The 22,728-nt window shown below is 40.4% G+C and overlaps 2 protein-coding genes across 13 annotated transcripts in view; one reads left to right on the forward strand and one right to left on the reverse strand.

Moving 5' to 3' along the window:
• Positions 1 to 8,899, forward strand: part of CRACD (capping protein inhibiting regulator of actin dynamics) — a 276,923-nt gene extending 268,024 nt beyond the window's left edge. For all 7 annotated transcript variants that reach the window (XM_061420229.1, XM_061420234.1, XM_061420230.1 and 4 more), the window contains 3 exons: positions 2,887 to 3,077; positions 3,776 to 3,938; positions 5,977 to 8,899. In XM_061420229.1, the coding sequence (XP_061276213.1) occupies positions 2,887 to 3,077; positions 3,776 to 3,938; positions 5,977 to 6,137 (515 nt within the window). In that variant the 3' untranslated portion in view covers positions 6,138 to 8,899. The remainder of the gene's footprint in view (positions 1 to 2,886; positions 3,078 to 3,775; positions 3,939 to 5,976) is intronic.
• A 10,291-nt stretch (positions 8,900 to 19,190) lies between these two features.
• Positions 19,191 to 22,728, reverse strand: part of AASDH (aminoadipate-semialdehyde dehydrogenase) — a 29,681-nt gene continuing 26,143 nt past the window's right edge. For all 6 annotated transcript variants that reach the window (XM_061420238.1, XM_061420237.1, XM_061420239.1 and 3 more), the window contains 2 exons: positions 22,315 to 22,446; positions 19,191 to 19,822 (listed from right to left, as the gene is read on the reverse strand). In XM_061420238.1, the coding sequence (XP_061276222.1) occupies positions 19,409 to 19,822; positions 22,315 to 22,446 (546 nt within the window). In that variant the 3' untranslated portion in view covers positions 19,191 to 19,408. The remainder of the gene's footprint in view (positions 19,823 to 22,314; positions 22,447 to 22,728) is intronic.

Below are 22,728 nucleotides of genomic sequence, written 5' to 3' on the forward strand. Positions count from 1 at the left end.
CCACATTTTCCCTCAAGTTGTGCTGGCCATTATCACCTTGAGGAGGGAGTGTGTACTGGGGGATCTAGGGCCTATGTGGGATGTGAGATGGGACTTCCCCTCTGCTCTGTGGCTGCTGCCACACTTTCAGCAGGGAGGTCTGCTCCCCAGTCGTTAGAGTAGCCTTGTGGGTCAGGCTTGATCAGTCTCTGTTCTCCTTAAGCGCATGCCTTGCTCCAAAGGAGGGGATTGCTGAAACAAGTGAAGCCCGTGCATTCACAGAGGGCCTACACACCTATGTAGGTGCTGTGCTCATACTCAGCCCAGGGTTCTGTCCCTTCCTCATCGTGTTCATCCCAGATCTAGTGTATGGCTATGGAGTGGAGAGACTGTGGCTGCAGGAATTGAGATGGCCATGCTGCCATGAGAAATCTGGCTGCCTCTGTGGCACTTTTCTCCCAGGGTATTCTGCTCCAGAACCAGCACTGAACTGCAGTGAGGAGCAGGTGGGGCTTTCTTGCCAGGCTGGGAGACAAAACTGTAGCAGGCTTCTGGGGGCCACCCAACCACATGCTGACAATGGGCACCACCCCATCCAGATCACATCTCAGGGCCCCCAGTCTGTCTCTGAGTAGCTAGACTAAGTCTTTTCTCAGGGGACAGTTGGCCCAGGTCACACACCAAACTGTGGTGTGGAGTAAGGCTGAGGAGTTCACCCAGCTCAGACTGGAGAGTGCAGCAGGCTGGCAGCCACCGGTGCAGAGCTCTCTCCACTTTGTTGACAAGCCAGTGCATGCACCATCCTCATGAGTAGGTCTCTGCTTCTCCAGCCCTCTGTCCCAGAGGTTCTTCCAGCAGCCAAGGGGACTTGTCTCCTCCACAAAAGATACTAGGACTGGGATGCCCAGTCTGTGGCTCAATCTGTAAGCTCCCCAGACTGAGGGTCCCTGAACAGGGATCAAACCCATGCCCTCTGCAGTGGAAGTGCAGAGCTCTAACCACTGGATCACCAGAGGATTTCTAAGAACACTTACTTTTGTAGAGCAGTTACTATATGCCAAACACTGTTCTAAACGTTTTCACACCCAGGACCCCTTTTAATCTTCACATCAGCGTGATGAGGCCTGTGCCATTCTTGACTCTAGTTTACGGATTAGAAAATGAAAGCTTGGAGAAGTTAAGTAGCTTTTCTGGGGTCACATAAAGTCAAACTCAGGTCTGCTCAATTCCAGAGCCCAATTACTCAACCTCTGATCCTCTCCACCTGGGAAGCTTGTTGCCCTGACTTGCACAGGCAAGACAGTCCACCATGGTAAGAGCACAGACCGGAAGTCACAAGTCCTCGGCTCAGCCTTCAGCTGTGCACTAAATGACCACGGTCACTGCCCTTGATGGCTGTGGACTCAAGTACTCACATCTATCAAATGAGGGCAATGGGCCAAAGCCACCGTTTCTCACCATCTTCCTCTGAGTCCTGGTGCCCTTAGCAGCCCCACTAAGCACTGCAGTGCCCCCTTTTCCTCTTTCATACATTCGGTCCACTTGTTTCGTCAGGGGACAGTGTGGGTTGGGGCGGGGGGAGGAGGAAGTTCCATTGAAAAAATAAATTTTAAAAAGCAATAAAAAAAAGAACAATCAAAGAACTACCTGGGTCCTCTGTAGGCCAGATGTTTTTTACAGTGGAGACGATTTTTTCTTCCATTTTGAGGAAAGAGAAATGCTCCTGTTTTTTTCCATTGAAGATGCTACTTTCCCACCCAGGGTAGTCACTCAGACGTTGGCACACTGTGTCAGAAAGGGATGGTTGACTATTTCTTGGGCTGATTAATATGTCACAGTTTTAGGGGATGAGGGACTGAGATGAGTGAGCAGTTAGTTTCAGGGCAAACCTGCTTTTTGTCTTGACTGATTCTGTTGTGGGGTGGTGGGGTGTGGGTCCCACATAGCCAAGCTGGTGTCAGTTCAACTCAGTTCTGATTCTCTACTGGAGACACCATTAGAGTCCACAGGTTATGGGCTCAGTCCTACCAGAATGCCCCCAAACTAGATGCCAATTGCAAATCCACGTTGTTCAGTTAGTTTGCTAGAGGATCTCACATAACTCAGGGAAACATTTTACTTACGAGGTTATCAGTTTAACGTTTATATGTGTGCTGTGCTTAGTCATTTCTGATTCTGTGACCCTTTGGATGGTAGCCCACCAGGCTCCTCTGTCCATGGGATTTTTCAAGCAAGAATACTGGAGTGGGTTGCCATTTCCTTCTCCAGATGTTCCTGACCCAGGGATTGAACCTGCATCTCGTGTATTTCCTGCATTGGTAGGCAGATTCTTCACTTGCTGAGCCATCAGGGAAGCCTGTGTGTATACACACACACACACACACGCACACGCACACGCACACATGCATAAAAGTTTATATATATATATATATATATAAAGAATATAACTCAGATTGAAGAGATGAAGAGGGCAAGGTATGGGAAATGGGCGTAGAGCTTCCATGCTTTCTGAGCTAGTCACTCTCCAGCATCTCTATGTGTTCTTGGCTCAGAAGCTCTCCAGACTAGTCCTTTTGAGTATTTATGGATGCTTCGTTACAAAGTTGTGATCAATTAAGTCATCAGCCATTGATGACTGAACTCAGCCTCCAGCCCCTTGCCCCTCCCCAGAGCTTGATGGGACTCAAAGTTCTAACCCTCTGATCACATGGATATTGCCAACCAGACTCCATCTTTACATGCTTCCCAGGAATCACCTCATTTAGCAGAACAAAAGAGACCTTTATGCTCTCATCAGTTAGGACATTGCAAGGGTTTTAGGAATTCAGTGCCAGAAACAGGGACAAAGATCAAATATGTATTTCTTATAGTATATCACAATATCAGTCTGTCTTTTTTCCCCCATAGAAAAGCCGATGCTTCAGAGCAGACACTCCTTAGATGGCTCCAAACTTGTGGAGAAGGTTGAGACCGCGCAGCCACTGTGGATAACGCTGGCGCTGCAGAAACAGAAGGGGTTTCGGGAGCAGCAGGCAACTCGGGAAGAGAGGAAGCAGGCCAGGGAGGCCAAACAGGCAGAGAAGCTCGCCAGAGAACAAGTAAGTAGCCTGGTCTTCGGCTTTAACTCTGAGCTTGGCTCACTCTCTCTTTTATTTTTTGAGCACCACAAGGCTCGTGGGGTCTTAGTTCCCTGACCAGGGATTGAACTGAGGCCCTGGCAGTGAAAGTGCCAAGTCCTAACTACTGGACAGCCAGGGAACTTCCAAGCTTGGCTTTCTTTTAGTTCAGGATTTAAAACAACAGTAATGAGAAAAGGCTGGCCAGGAATGGTGGAAAATACTTAGATGGTAGAGCAGTAAATCAGTTGACCACTGTTAAGCCAAAGAGGTATTTTCAGTTAGAAATTTGATTTGGTTTCCTTATGCTCTTAGGTTAACCTGATTTGGCAGAATCCTCGCACACAACAGTTATATGAAAAGTAACGAAAATAACTTTCTTTTAAGCAGTGGGTCGAGAGGAAATTAGGAGTCTTGCTCTGTGGCTCTGATTGTATAGTTTGATGGGACTCTTCCGGGAAAGCCTGTAGCATCCCTTCTTTGGGACATTTGACTGAGCTGCTCCTTGGCTGGGGGCCAGGGTTGAGCACACACTGCTCCCTGTGCAGTCTGGCTCCTCCTCTGGGAGCAGAAGATGGGGGCCAGCTGATGGAAACCTCTAAGCAGCTTTGCCTTGCATGGTCAGTCCTTCTCTGTCTTTAGGATGAATACATGCTTTCCCTGATTTTCTGTCCATGCAGGTCAGTGTCACCCCACAGCCTGGAAGCAGCAGCGTCAGCAGAGCTAGTTCCCTGCACAAGCCCACCACTCAGCCAGAAGAGAAGAAGCCAGAGACACCAGTGTCCAGGCTTGAGCGCAGAGAACAACTCAAAAAGGCCAACACTCTTCCTACATCAGTGACAGGTAGAGAGAACAGGTCCATTTCTACTTAAGTGTACTTAAAGGTTTTTTCCCTTAAAGCATGTTTTATTTCCTCCAGTGTAAAAACTAGCACAGCATTTTAGGCATTTCAGAGCACAAGCTGTCTTGCCACCCCATTCATAAACTCTGACATGGATAAATATCATCAGAAACATACCCACTATCAGTGGGGTGATGATACACATTTAACAGTCAGGTCTTCAGGGATTAGAGATACCTGTGATTTGTAGTATTTGTCCTTTTCTGTGGTGTAAATACTCCCAACCATGGCTAATTTCAAATTACCAATGTGATATCAAGTGGCTTGTTAAATTCCTGAGCCTTTAACAAGGTGATATGAGCCTGCTCCACCTCCATTGCCTGTGGTCCAACAAGATGAGGTTTTTTGACTTCCTGTAGCAAGAAGACTGCATACCATAAGAGCCGTCTAAACAAAAGACGAGACAAGATTATATTAGGATGTGAGGAAAGGGTGAATTTTAGGTAGAATGTAAATGGAGCCAGTGTTTTTTGATAGTCTCAAAGCCAAGTAGTTGACATCAAGCCTGAGCTGAAAAGCAGATTCAGGAGCCTGTTTCCTTTGACGCCACATACTTAAGACCAGTGTGAAAAAGCTGTATGAGAAATCCCCTACCTGGAGCTCTGCCCTGGCTAGAAATGGAAACTGCTTCTCTGAATCATGGTGATCCAAGTGGCTCAGATGCTCCAGGCAAAAGTGGGCTGGCCCCTTCTCACTGATGTGATTTCAGATAGCTAACTTCTGACTCAGGTGTGACATTAGAGAGCACAGTTGTTCTGCTCTAAGTCCCTGATGTTAATGAACAACAGCAGTGTTCATACAAATTCATGACATGTAAGAGACATGGGCAAGTTAAAAAAAAAAATCTTTATCCTGTTAAAAGATAAAATGATCCAATAATGTTTATGGCTGTTTCCTTATTGCAAGTCACTTGGAGGATGGAGAGTTTGAAAGAGCTTCCTCTCGCGGGCTCTTAGGGTCCCTGTTTTCCCCAGTAGGCAGCCCTATCTGTTCCTCAGAGGACACCCACCCTCTAGACCCAAGATTTTTTTATGCCTTAAGAAATACCTGCTAGCTGATGTCTGGAAATGTAAAGAGGTCTCATGAGGAAAGCTATATTTACTATTTGGTGTGGAGGAAAAAAACTTTACATTTGAAAACTACTTTGGAACATTTTCTCAAGAACTTCCAAGGGACTTACTTCATTTGATCTTATACCCAGGAATTAAGGATTCTAAACATCATATTGATAAGGGTCAAGAGAGAATTCTTTCAGAATTCTCCAAAGTCAACAACGAGATCAACCTTTGTCTGCCTGATTTCTTAGAGACACCAAAGGGTAAATGCAATTCAGAGTTGGCTCCACCTTAATAAAGCAAGCCTTCTTCTGAAGTTTTGTCTTTTTAATCAGTATTTCCAGAGTTCTGCATACCTGTAAGGCCATTGCCATAGGCACTACATATGACCCAAAAATAAGATGGGAGCCCTCACCATACAAAGCCTCTGAGGTCTGATAAATAGTGATAGGAGACAAAAGAATTTGTTAGACAAGTCTGAGTCATAACAGCAGGAAGGATCCACAGGTCTTGGAGGGAGGAGGGACCCAGGGCATGCTTGGTGGAGGAAGTAGCTTTTAAACTTACCAGCTAACAAGTTCAAACTTCAAACTACTGGTTTAATCTTTTTCTTCATCAAGTTGACTGGTTGCATGACTTAGAATCACAGAATTTACCTATTATTACTATTATTGTGCAGGCATAGCTTCTGAGCACAGAAAAAACTGGGTTTCTAGAAATTCTATGAAATTAAGATTGACTGCACTGTGATCACTGTAATTCTGTATGCAGCCGTTAGGATCACATAGGTTTCTTTCCCAAATTTCTTCTTGCCAGAGATGCTCAGTGCTTCAGTGGGTTTTGCTTTCTTAATCTCATACTTGTGATAAATAAAAAAAATGTGGCTCTGACTTATATTCCTTTCTCCTTTTCCTTCAAAATCCAGTGGAGATCTCTGATTCAGCTCCCCCAGCGCCACTGGTGAAAGAAGTCACAAAGAGGTTCTCCAACCCAGATGCTGCCCCCGTGTCAACAGAGCCAGCCTGGCTGGCTTTGGCCAAAAGGAAAGCCAAGGCCTGGAGCGACTGTCCGCAGATTATTAAGTAAAGAGTGACTCTTATCCATTCTTATTGCAGTCATTGGCTCTTCTCTTGCCCTTTTTATTTATTTATTTTTTATATGAGGTAAAGAAAACCAAACTAGGGAAAAGAAGCATGTTTTATAGGCTCTAAAATAATGTTTAGAAACTGAACTGGTGGTGTTCCTTGTAAAGAGTGTATTTGCACAACCCTAGGTCCTGGTGCCTTGAGCTCCTCCTAGTTTTGAAGAGAAAATTCCGTCCGAGGGACCACAGGAAGTAAAATCTCTCGACTAAGACCTCACAAGAGCCTGCCATGGCCCTTCCACACACACACCCCCACACACCATTCAGAACATGTCCTTTTGCCAACCTTTGTAGTATTAATGGTTTTCTTGATTCTTTACTCCAATTTCTTTCCTCTGAACCATTTATTTACCATGTGCTTGGGGATTTCTACCCTTTTCTAAAGTCTTAGTGAAAGGACAAGAATGCCTATTCTCCTGAATGCAGCCACTGGGAACGGCAAGTTAAAAGTCTGGTTTCCAACTCTGTGCCCGTCTCTGCTTCTCATGATTTTGCCCCGACCGGGAACTGTAACACAGCGAGACCATTCACTCTTGTAGTGTGCTATTGAGCTACAGGCCCTTTTATACCAGAACTCTCCTTAGGGACATGTTAAACCATTTGGCCCAGCTGTCTCCTAGGGAACATTTTAATTTAAATGTTTAAATAATAAATGATTAAAAAAAAAAAAAACTACAAATTCTGTGTCTCTGAGAATCCCCATTTAGTGTAGTTATTCTTAACAAGTTCAGGCTTTATCCCAGACCTACTCAGAGATCCTGTAAGGATGAGGCCAGATTGTGTATATTCTGGTAAAACTCTTCATCACAAAGGGTGAGAAGCGTAGGATACACTGCTTCTAGTGCTACCTACTTTTTAAAACTCTGAAGGGGAGGCTCACTTCACCCAAAGCAGCAAAAGTGAGACAAGAAGACTAATAAAACAGCCTCCAAACCAGCCATTTATTATGGAGTGCAAGAGCCTACTGACATTACATGTCTCTGAAAATCTTTGAAGTCACTAGGGAAAGTTAACAGTTAAGACAAGATTTGAAGCCTTTTGTACTAAGGACTTCCTGTGGGGAATTTCTTTCTTTACCATAGCCAACTAATTCATATTTAGAGTCAAATGTTCAATAGCATTAAAACATCTCAAGAGTTTTAAGTGGCCTTGTTATTATATACATGAGATTTTTTAAAAGGTGTGGGGGGGCTTGGCAATTTAAAAGCCACATATATTCACTTTTATTTCCCTAAATTTGCTTTACATGAAACACAGAGCAAACCCACACGTTGCTACATTTATGTAGCATGACTTAACTTACATTTCATGATGTTGACATAGTCCCTTTTTCTTCAATTCTGACTTCAAAATCTAAATACAAATCCTTTGCTTAGTGCAGCAGGGGAAGGAATTACACCCATTTTTTCTCTCCTACAAAAACACATTTTATTAGTATTTTATTAGTATCATTTTCCTTATTTATGCAATGACAATGTGCTGTTATTCTATTATGTACCTTAAAGAAAGGATGAGTGCAAAAATATTTACCATATACAAGGCATCTTCTTTCTGGAAACAATGGCTCAGCCTCATGGTAGTACCTGGCAGCCTCATGGTAGTACCTGGAATGTGTGGTGAAATGGATAGTTGTACTTTTGCAAGTTGGAGTTAACATATATAGTGGACCTTCAACAGAATCAATGGGACGTTAATTTTTTTAATGGCTATGAGATGCAATTAATATTCCACTGCACGTTTTCCACACTGTTCATTTCTAAATCAAATATGTAGGCATTTGTTACTTTTGATGATTTCCTCACAAATATAACACTTTTTTAGTAAGAATCTTTCCACTTAGAGCCCTAGAATTATAGTGCTACTTTAATTCTTCTGCATTGACTTTTTCTTTCATGCTGTCAGCTTTGAATAACAATCACAGTAATGGCAGAGAACAGGCGAAGAGATCAGGTCATTAACAAAGAATGGTAGATAAGTCAAGTCTGTACTGGCTTACCACTGAGCCCATGCAAAGGAGGAGAAATACCTCAGTTAAAAATTTTCCATCAAAATCTTTAAGAGTATACTGAAGAAAAGACAGTCATAGCACTTCCAGCAACTTCTAAAGGCTACATGTTTAATACTTCATGTAAAAATTACTCCAAATTTGCACTAAATACCAATGAAGTGTTATTTTTCTTTAGTTGTGTTGCAGTCTTTTCTGATCAACAAACTATGGGGGAAATTCTGTAAAGCATATAAGAATTCAAGACTTTTAAAAGAAATGAATGATTGCTAGTTAAATACACAAGCTTTTTTTTTTTTTTAACAAATATACACTTCTGGCAAGGTTATAGATGATTAACCTCTGTTCATAAGACTTAAATATACAAAACTAGAGGTTTTTTGTTTACTTTTTTTTCAAGTGCAATTGTTTCTTATACATGTTACTATTAAATTATCATTTTAGCCAGTTATTAGCAAATTGTAGTATGTATTGTCTCTTCTTGTGACATTTAGTTTTAATTGCTTATTTTAAAGCAGAAACATTAGAATTACAAGTGTCTTGCAATATTTTTATCAACAATAAAATGTAGTAGACTTAACAATGAAAATACCTTAGTGTGATTTTAATATTATTTTGAGATTTTGGTTGTATAAAGTTTTAATGTAAAATGTCCATTATTGAAGGAAAAAGACCTTTCAATAAAAAATACCCACAAGATCTTTGGCACTGATGGAATTTCCTTTTCAAGTTGAAGTTTTTACCGATTTCAGTGACCATCTACAGAGACTTCATATTTACTTTTAAGAAAGATAAATTTCAAGGCATTTTATAGGGTACCTTATTATTTTTTAATTAGATATTTTGGGAGAAAAATAATGAGTAGGAGACAAATAAAATGTTTATCTGAATCCTAAATTTGAATTGGTCTGTGTCTCAGACACCAAAAATGTACTTATCTTCATTCCATACGTTCTGCATTGACTTCACAGAGGTTGAAACACACACTGATATGTGTGTTTGGCAAAATGCTAACAGGCTTGCACTTGTGAGAAAAACACCAAGTTGAACTACTTCCCAACAGCCCAAGCCTCTGAGGAGATGGCCGCTTTTGCAGGGGAGGTGGTTGCTAGTCACAGTGTATGTTCTAGGAATGAGTTTTTGCCCTTCATGACATAAAGGTGTTATACCTGTGTGACCACATGGTAATGTTTGATGTTGAAATGAATAGACCTTTATCTTAACCTCACAGGATTCTTTGGAGGGTTAAATTAGACCAGGTGTATAAAGTGCCACTCACCACACTTACACAGAGAAGGCAATGACAACCTACTCCAGTACTCTTGCCTGGCAAATCCCATGGATGGAGGAGCCTGGTAGGCTGCAATCCATGGGGTCACTAAGAGTCAGACACGACTGAGCGACTTCACTTTCACTTTTCACTTTCATGCATTGGAGAAGGAAATAGCAACCCACTCCAGTGTTCTTACCTGGAGAATCCCAAGGACGGCGGAGCCTGGTGGGCTGCCATCTATGGGGTCGCACAGAGCCGGACACGACTGAAGTGACTTAGCAGCAGCAGCAGCAGCAGTGTCTCAGACAAAATGATCTTACAACCTCTTTACTCAAAGTATGGGCCATGGAACAGCAGCATGGGCACAAGCTGAGAGCATGTGAGAAACACAGCTTAGGGCCCCAGACCAGACCTACTGACTCACAGGGCCAGATGAGGGCAAATGGAGTAATGTGAGCAAGGCACTTGCCTTGGGTGCTAAAAAAGTAATCGAGAGAAGTGCTATTTTAATGCAATATTTTTTTTAAAGACTAATGGAAATTCTATGATGAACGAGTATCAAAATTTTAAATAAATATGGGGTCAGTATTACTTATTTTCCCTTTTGCCTTAGGTCCCAGTGTGGCTCAACCAAGCCCTTTCCTCTCAACTGGACTAGGCATTTAGCAACAGCTCCAGGTGGTGAATACATTAAAGGTGAAGCAGCATGGATCTAAAACCTGGCAGAAGTTATGTTGTTCTTTTGGGCTGACCATGCCCTCAATGCCCTTTCTAAGTTTGGGGACGTCTCCATCTTGTGGGTCTTAGTAGAGGGCAGCACTCCCCTCCTACTATAGTTGAAATGCCTGTTAGGTGCTTTCCTGTACTCTGGTGGGCATGACAACATGTGTCATCTCAAATTGGAAGGGACTGTGGATTGGGAGCAACTGACCAAAAGATGGGGGAACTGTGAGGAAGTCTGGTAGTGATAGGGAACAGTGTCTGGTGTTAGTGGGGTCAGCCATAAAGTAAGCATTTAGTTTCAAGGACAGCAGCTGTCTTCTGCCCAAAATGATATGATGATTTTAGGCATTCCTTATTCCTGGCTGTATAGCTCCAGCCCTCTATAATTCTGCAAGAGACTTAATATTCTTTTAAAAATTCACTCTGGAGGAGACTGACCATGATGGCAGTCAGTCATCTTGAAAGACCCTGAGCTTATCTCCTTTCACAGGCACACCAAAATCACAACTATTTCCAGAACATTTGATGATAACAACCGGAACCTACCAAAAGATCTTACACAACTTAAGCATAATGAGCCACAACAAAATGGATAAATGGTAATATTCAAGATATGGTCAAGTCCTATATCTTTGGAAAGAAGACCCACAAATGGGAGAATAATTATATCAGAAAGGTTCTCCCAAAGGACTACAAGGTCTGAGCCTCAAAATTGGGCTCCCCAGACCAGGGGTCCTGCACCAGGAAGATAAGCCCCCAGAGTATTTAGCTTTGAAAGTCAGTGAGGTTTACTTTCAGGACTCCCAGAGAGCCAGGGGAAATAGAGAATTCATTTTAAAGGGCACATATAAAATCTCACATGCTCTGGGACTCAGGGCATAAGAGATAATTTGACAGAAGCCTAGGTCAGACCTTCCTGCTGATTGTGGAGTCTTTCAGAGGCAGGAGGCAGCTGCAGCTCACCCTGGGGACGCAGACACTGGCACCAGCCATCCTTGGGAGTTTCTTCTACCACATACGCACTGGTATTGGCAAGGGCCTTTGTGGAATCTTCCCTTTAGTTTTTAGCCCCAAGATGTAGCCCTGCCTGGCTCTACTGTTCAGGGAGCCAGCTCCAACCTCTGGACCGGCCTCACCCAGGGCAGCAGCAGATCCAAGATAGCCACAATCCTGTAGCCTGAAGTTCCACCAGCAGCCCAGGCCATGTCCTGGGATGACATGGGCCTGGGTCCTTGCCCTGCCCACTAGACTAAAAGCCTGAGACCCTGTACCCAACTAGCAGCACAGCAGTGATCCAGTGTAGCCTGAGGAGACTTCACACCAGCAGCCCAGGCACTAGCCTGTCCTGGGGTGAGCTATGGGCCCTGGGTAGCCTCTGCACCTGCAACTAACCTGACTCAACCCAAGTGTAACCCAAAGCTTTGGGATATCTGAGATCCTGTACCCAACTGCATGATGAACGAACTGCATGATGAACGAACAAGATAAAACCCCACAAGAAGAAATTAGTGAAGTGGAGAAAGGCAAATACCTAAGAAAGAGTTCAGGGTAATGATCATAAAGATGATTAGAGAATCTGGGGGAAAAAATGGGTACACAGAGTGAAAGTTAAAAGGTTTTTAGCAAAGAGTTGGAAAATATAATGGAGAAGGAAATGGCAACCTTCTCCAATATTCTTGCCTGGAGAATTCCACGGACAGAGGAGCCTGGCAGGCTACAGTCCTGGGGCCGTAGAGTCAGACATGACCGAGCGACTATCACTCACACTAAAGATGAAGAATAACTGCAATTAAAAATACACTAAAAAGAATCAACATAGACTAAATGGTACAGATAAATGGATCAGTGACCTGGAAGATACAGTAGTGGAAATCACTGTTGCTGAAGAGGAAAAAAGAAAAAGAAATGAGGACTGTATAAGAGACCTCTGGGGCAACATCAAATGCATTGATGTTCACATTACAGGGGAGAAGAGAGAGAGAAAGGGGCTGAGAACATATTTGAGCCATAATAGTTGAAAACTTCCCTAACGTGGGAAAGGAAACAGACATCCAAGTCCAGGAAGTGCAGAGTCCCATATAGGATTAACCCAAAGAAGAACACACTAAAATACTGTAATTAAATGTTAAAAATTAGAGAATATTAAAACCAGCAAAGGAAAAACAACAAATAACATAGAAAGGAACTCATAAAGGGCTATCAGTTGACTTTTCATCAGAAACTATGTAGGCCAGAAGGGCAACATATTTAAAGTGATGAAAGGAAAGCCTACAACCAATACCCTACCCGGCAAGGCTCTCATTCAGATTTTACGGAAAGATTAAAATCTTTTCAGACAAGCAAGAGCTAAAAGAGTTCAGCACTACCAAACCAGCTTTACAAGAAATATTAAAGGATTTTTCTCTTAGTAAAAAAGGCCACAACTAGAAAAATGAAAATTACAAAATGAAAAAGCTCATTGGTAAAAGCAAACATTCAGTAAAGGTAGGAAATCACCCATGCACAAAGCTAGTAGGGAGGTTAAAAAAACAAGAATATGGACGTATGGACTAAGAGTTGGACCATAAAGAAGGCTGAGTGCTGAGGAATTGATGCTTTCATACTGTGGTGCTGGAGAAGACTCTTGAGAGCCCCTTGGACAGCAAGGAGATCAAACTAGTCAATCCTAAAGGAAATCAACCCTGAATATTCATTGGGAGGACTAGTGCTGAAGCTGAAGCTTTAATACTTTGGCCACCTAATGCGAAGATCTGACTCACTGGAAAAGACCCTGATGCTGGGACAGACTGAGGGCAAGAGGAGATGGGGGCTTAAGAGGATGAGATGGTTGGATGGCATCAGTGACTCAATGGACATGAGTGTGAACAAGCACTGGGAGATGGTGAAGAACAGGGAAGCCTGGTATCCTGCAGTTCATGGGGTGGCAGAGAGTTGTACACAACTTAGAAACTGAACAACAAAAAAAGATATCAAAAACAGTAATTATGAGGGGAGGAAAGTAAAAATACAGGATTCTTAAAATGCATTTGAAATTAAGAGGTCAAGAACTTAAAACAATCTTGTATAAATACAGATTGCTATATAAATACCTCATGGGAATTACAAGCCAAACATCTATAATAGATACACAGAAGAAAAGGAATCCAAACATTAAAGATAGTCATCAAATAACAAAAGACAGAACAACAACTACAAAAACTACCCCAAAACAATTAACAAAATGGCAATAAGAACATGCATAGCAATAAACACTTCAAATGTAAATGGATTAAATGCTCCAAAAGACATCAGGTGGCTGAAGGCAAAAAAAAAAAAAAAAAAGGAATCCTGCCTATAGGAGACTCAGATTTAAAGACATACATAAGTGTCTTTAAATATAAACATAAAGTGAAGGGATGCAAAAGGTATTGAATGCAAATAGAGATAATAAGAAAGCCAGAGTAGCAATACTTATACCTGATAAAATAGATGTTAAAATAGAGATTGTTGGAGGAGACAAAGGACACTACATGAAGGAGGCTAAACAATACGCTACTAAAAAAAAAAAAAAAAAAAACAAGGGATTACCGAAGAAGTCAAAGAAGAAATTAAAAAAGAATACCCAGAGACAAATGAAAATGAAAAACAATGATCCAAAATCTATGGGACACACCAAAAGCAGCTCTAAGAGGGAAGTTTATGGTGATACAAGACCTCAGGAAATGAGAAAAATCTCAAACCACCTAATGTTACAGCTAAACTAGAAAAAGCAAACAAAACCCAAAGTTAGTATAAGGAAACGTATCAAAAAGACTAGAGCATAAATAAACTTTAAAAACAATAAAATTATCAATGAAACTAAAAAATACTTCTTTGAAAAGATGTTAAAAATTGATATACCTTTAGTTTGAACTCATCAAGAAAAGAGAGCACAAACCAACAAAATCAGAAATGAAAAAGGAGAAGTTACAAACATCACCACAGAAATATGAAACATCAGAAGAGATTCCTACGGAAAACTATATGCTAATAAAATGGACAACTCAGAAGAAAGGGACAAATTCCTAGAAATGTACAATCTGCCAAGACTGAACCAGGAAGAAACAGAAAATATGAATAGATAAGTTACCAGTAATGAAACTAAACCAGCAATTTAATAACTCCCAATAGAAGTCCAGGATTAGATGGCTTCACAAGTAAATTCAACAAAATATTTAGAGATGAATTAACACCTATCTTTCTCAAACTATTCCCAAAAAATTGCAGAAGAAGGAATGCATCTGAACTCATTCTAGGAAGGTAGCATCACTGCGATACTAAAACCAAAGATACTACAGAAAAAAAGAAAAAGAAAATTATAGGCCAATATCGCTAATAAAGATAGATGCAGAAATTCCTCAACAAAATACTAGTAAACTGAATCCAACAATACATTAAATGGGTCATAAAACATGACTAAGAGGGATTACCCCAAAGATGCAAGGACTTTTTGGTATCTGCAAATCGATCAGTATAACACTACATTAACAAACTGAAGAATAATAACTGTATGATCACAAGAGATGCAGAAAAGCTTCTGACAATATTCAATATCCATTTATGATATAAACTCCCCAGAAGGTGTGTATAAAGGGAACATACCTCAACATAATAAAGGCCATATATGATAAACACACAGCTTGGAGAAGGCAATGGCAACCCACTCCAGTACTCTTGCCTGGAAAATCCCGTGGACAGAGGAGCCTGGTAGGCTGCAGTCCATGGGGTCGCTAGGAGTCAGATACGACTGAGTGACTTCACTTTCACTTTTATGCATTGGAGAAGGAAATGGCAACCTGCTCCAGTGTTCTTGCCTGGAGAATCCCAGGGACAGCGGAGCCTGGTGGGCTGCCGTCTATGGGGGTCGCACAGAGTCGGACATGACTGAAGTGACTTAGCAGCAGCAGCAACATCATACTCAAAGGCGAAAAGCTGAAAGTGTTTCCTCTAAGATCAAGAACAAGACAAGGATGCCCACTCAAGGTACTTTTAATCAACACAGTATTGGATGTCCTAGTCACAGCAATTGGACAAGAGAAGTAAGATGGTTGGATGGTATCACCACTTCAATGGACATGAATTTGAGCAAACTCTGGGAGACAGTGAAGGACAGGGAAGCCTGGCATGCTGCAGTCCATGAGGTCACAGAGTTCGACACAACTGAGCAACTGAACAACAACAAACTGGAAAGGAAGAAGTAAAACTGTCACTGTTTGCAGATGACATACTACACACAAAATATCCTAGACACCATCAGAATACTACTAGAGCTCATCAATGAATTTAGTAAAGTTGTAGGATACAAATTAACATACATAAATTGGTTCCATCTCTATATACTAAAAATGAGTAATCAGAAAGAGGAATTAAGTATATAATCCCATTTACCACTGCATTAAAATGATTAAAATACCTAGGTATAAACCTCCTTAGTGGTAAAATACCTGTATTGGGAAAACCATAAGGCACTGATGAAAGAAACTAAAGACAACACAAAAGATGGGAAAATATACCACATTCAGAGACTGGAAGAATTAATACCAAGGAAACCTACAGATTCAATGCAGTCTCTATCAAAATACCAAGGGCATTTTTCACAGATAGTTTTAAAATTTGTATGGAAATACAAAAGACCCTAAGCAGTTAAAATATCCCGAGAAAGAAGAACAGATCTAGACAAATCAAGCTCCCTGACTTCAAACTATACTACAAAGCTACAATAACAAAACAGCATGGCACTGGCAAAAAACATCAACAGAACAGAACAGAATAGAGAGCCCAGAAATAAACCCACACATTTACAGTCAATTAATCTATGACAAAGGAGGCAAGAATATTAAATGGAGGGGAAAAATCTCTTCAATAATTGGTGTTGCAAAAACAAGACAGCTACATGTGAAAGAATGAAATTAGAACCTATATACACAAATTAATTCAAGATGGATTAAAGACATAAATATAAGACTGGAAACCATAAAACTCTTAGAGAAAAACATAGGCAGAACAGTCTGACACATATTGTAGCAATATTGTTTTGAATCTGTCTCCTAAAACAAAGGAAATAAAAAGCAAAAATAAACAAATGGGAACTAATTAAGCTTTAAAACTTATGTACAGCAAAGGAAACCATCAACAAAATGAAAAGACAACCTACTGAATAGGACAAAATATTTGCAAATGATATGACCAACTTGTGGTCATATCCAACATATATAAATAACTCATACAACCCAACATCAAAAGAAAAAAACCTGATTAAAAACTGGGCAGAAGACCTGAACAGATATTTTTCCCAGAAAGGAAATGCAGATGATCAACAGGCTCATGAAAAGATCCTCAGCATCACTAATCACCAGGGAAGTACCAACTCCAATGAGATATCATGACAGACAGGTCAGATGGTTATCATCAAAAAGAACACAAACAACAAATGATGGTGAGGAAGTGGAGAAAAGGGGAATCCCCTGTTGAGGAGAAACCTAAATTGGTGTAGCCACTGTGGAAAACAGTATGCAAGTATCTCAAAAAAGCTAAAAATAGAACTACCATATGACTCAACAATTCCACCACTCTTCGATATATATTATCTGAAAAACAAAAACAACAAAAACAATAGTTCAAAAAAATATATGCATCCCACTGTTCATAGCAGTATTATTTATAATTGCCAAGATATGGAAGCAATTTAAGTGTCCATCAACAGATGAACAGATTAAGAGGATATGGTGTATGTATACAACGGAATACTGCTGCTGCTGCTGCTGCTGCTAAGTCGCTTCAGTCCTATTCAACCCTGTGTGACCCCATAGACGGCAGCCCACCAGGCTCTCCCATCCCTGGGATTCTCCAAGCAAGAACACTGGAGTGGGTTGCCATTTCCTTCTCCAATGCATGAAAGTGAAAAGTGAAAGTGAAGTCGCTCAGTTGTGCCTGACTCTTATCGATCCCATGGACTGTAGCCCACCAGGCTCCTACATCCATGGGATTTTCCAGGCAAGAGTACTGGAGTGGGGTGCCATTGCCTTCTCCGACAATGGAATACTACTCAGCCATAAAAAGAACAAAATTCTGCCATTTGCAAAACATGGATAGATTTGGAGGGTCATTATGCTAAATGAAATGAGTCAGAGAAAGATAAATATTTTGTATGATATCACTTTTACATGGAATCTAAAAAAATAGAACAAGCTAGTAAGTCTAACATAAAAGAATCAGACTCACAAATATAGAGAACAAACTAGTGGTTACCAGCGGGGAGAGGGAAGGGAGGAAGGGCAAAAGAGTGGTAAGGGATTAAGAGGTACAAACTATTGTGTATAGAATAAATAAGCTACAAGGATATATTGTCTAACACAGGGAATACAGCCAATGTTTTAAAGGCACATAACATTTAAAAACTGTGAATTTCTATATAATACTTATATAATATTGTACATCAATTATACTTCAATAAAAAATACATAATATTGTATATCAATTATACTTCAATAAAAATACTTTCTATTTAAAATAGCCCAAATTTACCTTCTATTGCTTGCCACCAAGAACTCTGGCATGTTTGATATTTGAGATTCTACTGGTGAATGAATGAACAAATCAAATGATACTACAGTTGTCTGCAGAATTAGGGGAAAGGTCAGCAACACAGTGTATCGCTGGAGTTGGCTGGAATGCTGGGGGCCATATCATTGACTGTCACTGTTCACTGGCTTCCTTGGTTCTTCTCAGTGTAGTCTTAGCTCATGGCTCCCTCGTTACATGTCTTCTCCAGTAGACAGCCAGACTGATGTGGCTGCTCAGGGCTCCCATGGCTATAAAAGCAGAAGCTACCACAACTTCTTAAAATTTAGGCTCAGAAAGTGGCATAATATCACCATCACTGCATTCTCTAGGTTACAGCAAATCACAGGCCTAGCCCAGGCATAAGAGAAGGGGGAAGCACAGAGGGCATGGCTTCCAGAGAAGGTACAGTTTACTGGGGGCAACTTCAGTTCAGTTCAGTTCAGTTACTCAGTCGTGTCCGACTCTTTGCGACCCCATGAATCACAGCACGCCAGGCCTCCCTGTCCATCACCAACTCCCGGAGTTCACTCAAACTCACATCCATCAAGTCGGTGATGCCATCCAGCCATCTCATCCTCTGTCGTCCCCTTCTCCTCCTGCCCCCAATCCCTCCCAGCATCAGAGTCTTTTCCAATGAGTCAACTTTTCGCGTGAGGTGGCCAAAGTACTGGAGTTTCAGCTTTAGCATCATTCCTTCCAAACAACACCCAGGGCTGATCTCCTTTAGGATGGACTGGTTGGATCTCCTTGCAGTCCAAGGGACTCACAAGAGTCTTCTCCAACACCACAGTTCAAAAGCATCAATTCTTCGGCACTCAGCTTTCTTCACAGTCCAACTCTCACATCCATACATGACCACAGGAAAAACCATAGCCTTGACTAGACGAACCTTTGTTGGCAAAGTAATGTCTCTGCTTTTGAATATGCTATCTAGGTTGGTCATAACTTTCCTTCCAAGGAGTAAGCGTCTTTTAATTTCATGGCTGCAGTCACCATCTGCAGTGATTCTGGAGCCCCCAAAATAAAGTCTGACACTGTTTCCTCTATTTCCCCATCTATTTCCCATGAGCAGTAAAATCTAATAAACTGAAAAATATAGGTGTAAAAAATATTAGTCAATGTTCATGTATCAAAAATTGAGAAAAGAAGGTATATCAACTTGAAACAATACAGAGTATATATATATATATTATTCTACATTGGTACTTTGTTCATTTAAAAATGTTAAATTAAGGAAACTAATTTGATAAATAGATCCTATCTTTGACAACATTTCGTTATGATTCTCAGTAAAAATGAGTGAATGGTGTTGATGTTAATTACATCACAGACTAAGTTTTTAACCCACCAAGTATATTTTGATCTTTTTTCCCAGAGGTCTTTTATAAAAAAAACCAAAGTAGGACATCTATAGAAATTAGAAGAACATCGATATTCCTTTAATTAATAATTATAACAGGCATTAGGATGTGTTTCATTCTATAATTCCTTGTAAAAGCATCTGTTGCTCCTATAAGGAAGTAAAGTATGGTTGTTTTCCAATAAAGTGTAATAGACAAGTTTCTTAAACAAAATATAATCTTTAATATGACTATCCACAAGCTCAGTAATATAAAATATTTTCAAATATCTCATGTATATTCTAAGGACTGCACTTCATTACCTTTGTCACCCAATACATCCAGACAATAAACATAATTATTTCTACATCCAATAATAAGCATTGATTCCCAGACCACAGGAGAAGAGAAAACTTCTCCAGGAAGTTCATACACACTTTGCAACTGTCCACTCTTAGATTCCAAGATCCACAGTTTCCCATCAGTAGATGCCGCTGCCAGTAACATTTCACTGTTATGGTTGTGGTTACGGAAAACAAAAGGCGTTGAATACACTCTTGAAGTAGTTTCAAATTTCCACTGGAGGTGACCTTTCATACTACAACAGTAGATAAAGCAGTCATGAGAACCAAAAAATATTTCTTGCTCTGATGCTGAGGTACATGGGGATGAAAAGATTGGTTCATTGGTAGAGAATTGCCAAACCTGAAGGGTGATAAAGGCAAAAACAATTCATTCATCTCATTTCAACAATTCTGTAGATTAAAGCTTTATGAAATTCTTAATAAAATGTGAGAGATGTAGGCTACTGAATGGTAAATATACATAGAGAAAATAATAGCTTTCTCTGAAAAGTAGCACCCTCAGATTAGACCTCTGTCCCAGTGGTAAAATCAAACATAAGAAACACCAGTGCCCTTATTACATAAATCACCACTATGCAGAATATAAATTCATTTCAAACCTCATCCAAAAGTTATTATTAATATGTTCAGAGACAATGATTTCTAAGATAAAACTGCACTGAGTTTCCAGTGTATCTTATTAAAAACTGTATCTTACTCTAGTCTCCTGATGTAGGAAAAAGGAGGTAAGTAAGCTGAAAAGAAAAGTTTATGTGCAATAAGTTGAACTAAAGCTTTAAACAAAGAGCTATGAGTTGTGTGTCTACACTGTAGATATACACTATTTGCTTACTTCAAAGCTACTATAGATTACCCTGTCAGCCAATATTTTAAAACTCACAGGAAGAAGAGGCATAAGTCTAAGGTAATGTTCACAAATCCATAGTAGCAGCAAAATAAAAAAGTGGGTATATTCATGATACATGGTATATAATCTCAATTTTCTTCCTGACTTGGACAAAATTACTTTAATCTTTCTCTGGCTTATTCAGAGAAGAAAAAAAAAAGGAGTAAGAACCTTTGCCTCTTCTAACTATTTAGAAATCCAAAGGTGAGAATATATACAAATTATTATTTTTTTAATTTTATTTTATTTTTAAACTTTACAATATTGTATTAGTTTTGCCAAATATTGAAATGAATCCGCCCCAGGTATTCATGTGTTCCCCATCCTGAACCCTCCTCCCTCCTCCCTCCCCATACCATCCCTCTGGGTCATCCCAGTGCACCAGCCCCAAGCATCCAGTATCGTGCATCGAACCTGGACTGGTGACTCATTTCATACATAATATTATACATGTTTCAATGCCATTCTCCCAAATCTTCCCACCCTCTCCCTCTCCCACAGAGTCCATAAGACTGTTCTATACATCAGTGTCTCTTTTGCTGTCTCGTACACAGGGTTATTGTTACCATCTTTCTAAATTCCATATATATGCGTTACTATACTGTATTGGTGTTTTTCTTTCTGGCTTACTTCACTCTGTATAATAGGCTCCAGTTTCATCCACCTCATTAGAACTGATTCAAATGTATTCTTTTTAATGGCTGAGTAATACTCCATTGTGTATATGTTCCACAGCTTTCTTATCCATTCATCTGCTGATGGACATCTAGGTTGCTTCCATGTCCTGGCTATTATAAACAGTGCTGCGATGAACACTGGGGTACACGTGTCTCTTTCAATTCTGGTTTCCTCAGAGTGTATGCCCAGCAGTGGGATTGCTGGATCATAAGGCAGTTCTTACAAATTACTTTCTAAATAAAAAATATAAAGTGAACTTAATAAAAGATTTCATCACAGGACTTCGCTGGTGGTATAGTGGATGAGACTCTGCCTGTCAATGCAGGCGACATGGACTTGGATCCCTGACCTGGGAATATTCCACGTGTTGCAGGCAACTCAAGTCCATGCGCCACAACTGCTGAGGCTGTTCTCTAAAGCCCTCAAATCACAACTATTGAGCCCCTGAGCTGCAACTACTGAAGCCTGAGCATCCTAGAGTCTGCTCCTGAAGAAGAGAAGCCACTAACAATGAGAAGCTCACGCACTGCAACAAACAACAGTCCTGCTCACCACAACTAGGGAAAGCCTGCACACAGAAAGGAAGATCCAACACAACCAAAAGCTTAAAAAAAAAAAGACTTAAAAAAAAAAAGATTTCATCACAAAATAACTGTCACACAGAACAAAAGAAACTGCTACTGTATAAGGGGCGAAAGCAGAATAAAATGCACCCAGACGCAACCATAGCCATCAATGGGCTAACCTATGCCGGAGCTAGCACACTCAAGTCCATAGAATAATCCTCAAATCAAAAACACAGACGTTGTGCCATAGTCACTTGTGGGTGAAGAAGTAGAGATTATTATCCTAACGAAAGATCAGGGGCCTACCCTGCTCCCCTGATCACTATACCCTGATCACGAAGTTGAAGACGGAACCTCCATACAAAGTAAATTGGGTTCTGTAAAAGATTTTGGTTTTCATAGAAAAAGCAGGGGTTTATTTCAATTTTCACAACCTGAATAGAGGTTATAATTAAGTTGGCTAAAAAATGGTAACATTTTTTACATTGGACAAAGAGGATGGCAAAATTAAAACAATGGATAGAATCTTTTAAATCTATTAGAGCATCATTCAAAAATTTGAAAATCCACAGGCTAACAATTAAAACACAACTAGCTTTCAACACGATGGGTCAAAAAATGTTGTGTAAAACTTTACTTTAGTCGTCACCGACTATTATGCTTTTGACAAAGATAAGTAAAACAGAACTAGACATTTTTTACCTGTTCTCCAAAGTGAGTAAAGCAGAGTAAATTTCCATCTACACAGCCAATAAAAACATACTGTAGGCAACACCGTGGAGAAGAAAAGAGTGGCTTTCCACAGGAATGTTTCCAAAGTCTGTCTCCAGTGGCCTGGCATGGGCAAAACGTAATTCATAGCATTTAAATCATTCTACTCATCAATTACTTTTATAAAACAAATTCATAAACCTCCCAGAGGTAACATCAGAAAATGCTACAGTAGCATGCTGACTATAAGTGAAGCTTATATATTATAGCTTGATTATAAATGAAGCTACTGTACATATACAAAAATTAATGAGTGCTATTTATGAGAACTGAGATAAAAACCTGCAATAAAACCAGGAAAGAAATAACTAGCACATAAACTCTATCCTTAGAATGGACACAAAG

This window comes from Bos javanicus, chromosome 6 (assembly GCF_032452875.1).
Source record: "Bos javanicus breed banteng chromosome 6, ARS-OSU_banteng_1.0, whole genome shotgun sequence".
Lineage (NCBI taxonomy): Eukaryota > Metazoa > Chordata > Mammalia > Artiodactyla > Bovidae > Bos > Bos javanicus.